This window comes from Belonocnema kinseyi, chromosome 5 (assembly GCF_010883055.1).
Source record: "Belonocnema kinseyi isolate 2016_QV_RU_SX_M_011 chromosome 5, B_treatae_v1, whole genome shotgun sequence".
Classification (NCBI taxonomy): domain Eukaryota; kingdom Metazoa; phylum Arthropoda; class Insecta; order Hymenoptera; family Cynipidae; genus Belonocnema; species Belonocnema kinseyi.
In genome coordinates this window covers 19719973-19720962 of record NC_046661.1, presented here as the reverse complement: position 1 = coordinate 19720962, position 990 = coordinate 19719973, and the positions used below count along the sequence as shown (strand labels likewise).

At 31.2% G+C, this 990-nt stretch overlaps 1 protein-coding gene across 1 annotated transcript in view; it reads right to left on the bottom strand.

Annotated features, from left to right (window-relative positions):
• Nucleotides 1-525: 525 nt before the first annotated feature.
• Nucleotides 526-990, bottom strand: part of LOC117173550 — a 35203-nt gene continuing 34738 nt past the window's right edge. Inside the window, exon 3 of the mRNA XM_033362190.1 lies at nt 526-697. Coding sequence (XP_033218081.1) covers nt 526-697 — 172 coding nt within the window. The remainder of the gene's footprint in view (nt 698-990) is intronic.

Sequence of the window (990 nt, the reverse complement as noted above, 5' to 3'; positions counted from 1 at the left end):
AATTGTGAAAGAAAATTATAGAAATTTTAAAAATGGTAACTATATTATTGATGAGGATCATCGAATTAATTCCAATGATAGTAAAAAAAAAAAGTTACAGGCTTCAACAATTTCGGATTATGTGAGTGTTTTTAGTTAGAAATTAAAATTTGTATTCCAAAATCATTAGATTACAAACAAGATTTTTTTTTTAAATTTTACGTTACATTGAAGTTTTCAATTAAAAATTGTAATTTTTTCACCAGAAATCATTATCATTTGAACAAGATTTAGAATTGGTTAGTAATTTTGGTTTATATTGGAACTTGTTTAGATTTCAAAGCATATGCACAACTTTCCAACAATTTTAGGTTATGTTGGAATTTTCTTACTAGAAATCCTAATTTACACAAAAATCAATAGATTAAAAAAATAATTGCCTTTTTTGAATTTTGGTACAATTTTAGGTTAAGCTAGTGGTTTTCAATGTGGACTTAGAAGAAGATTTACATTTATGGAACAAGAATTTACAAATGTAATTTCACATTATGTTGCCTGGTTACCATGACCCATAGTAACCTTTACATCCTTCATCTGCGATGAAAGAGACCCGTTGTCGAAACCAAATGCACCTTTGGTTGGAATGAAGCACCTTGATACCGACAGTGATCCCAGATTTGAAACGACGTTCAGTACAAAACTATGACAGGTCTTGTCCCTGTGAAATATAGTAGGAGACGATGTACATGACTGGGTTACGCGCGCAACCTATTTCTCCTCTTCTGAATTTGAAAACTCGAAGGTGCACGATTGGCGGTTGGGACACTTCGGCGGTTCTATTTATATCTCTTTCTGCTAACTGCTTTGAAATAAATTCAACAGATTGCCATTTTAATATTTCCAGATTTCGATGCTGGCGATTCTCATGAATTGAATACTTCGCGCGCCTCTTTATATGCGTGTATTTTAAGGTTACGTTATTTCAAGTATAAAATATATATGATATAAATA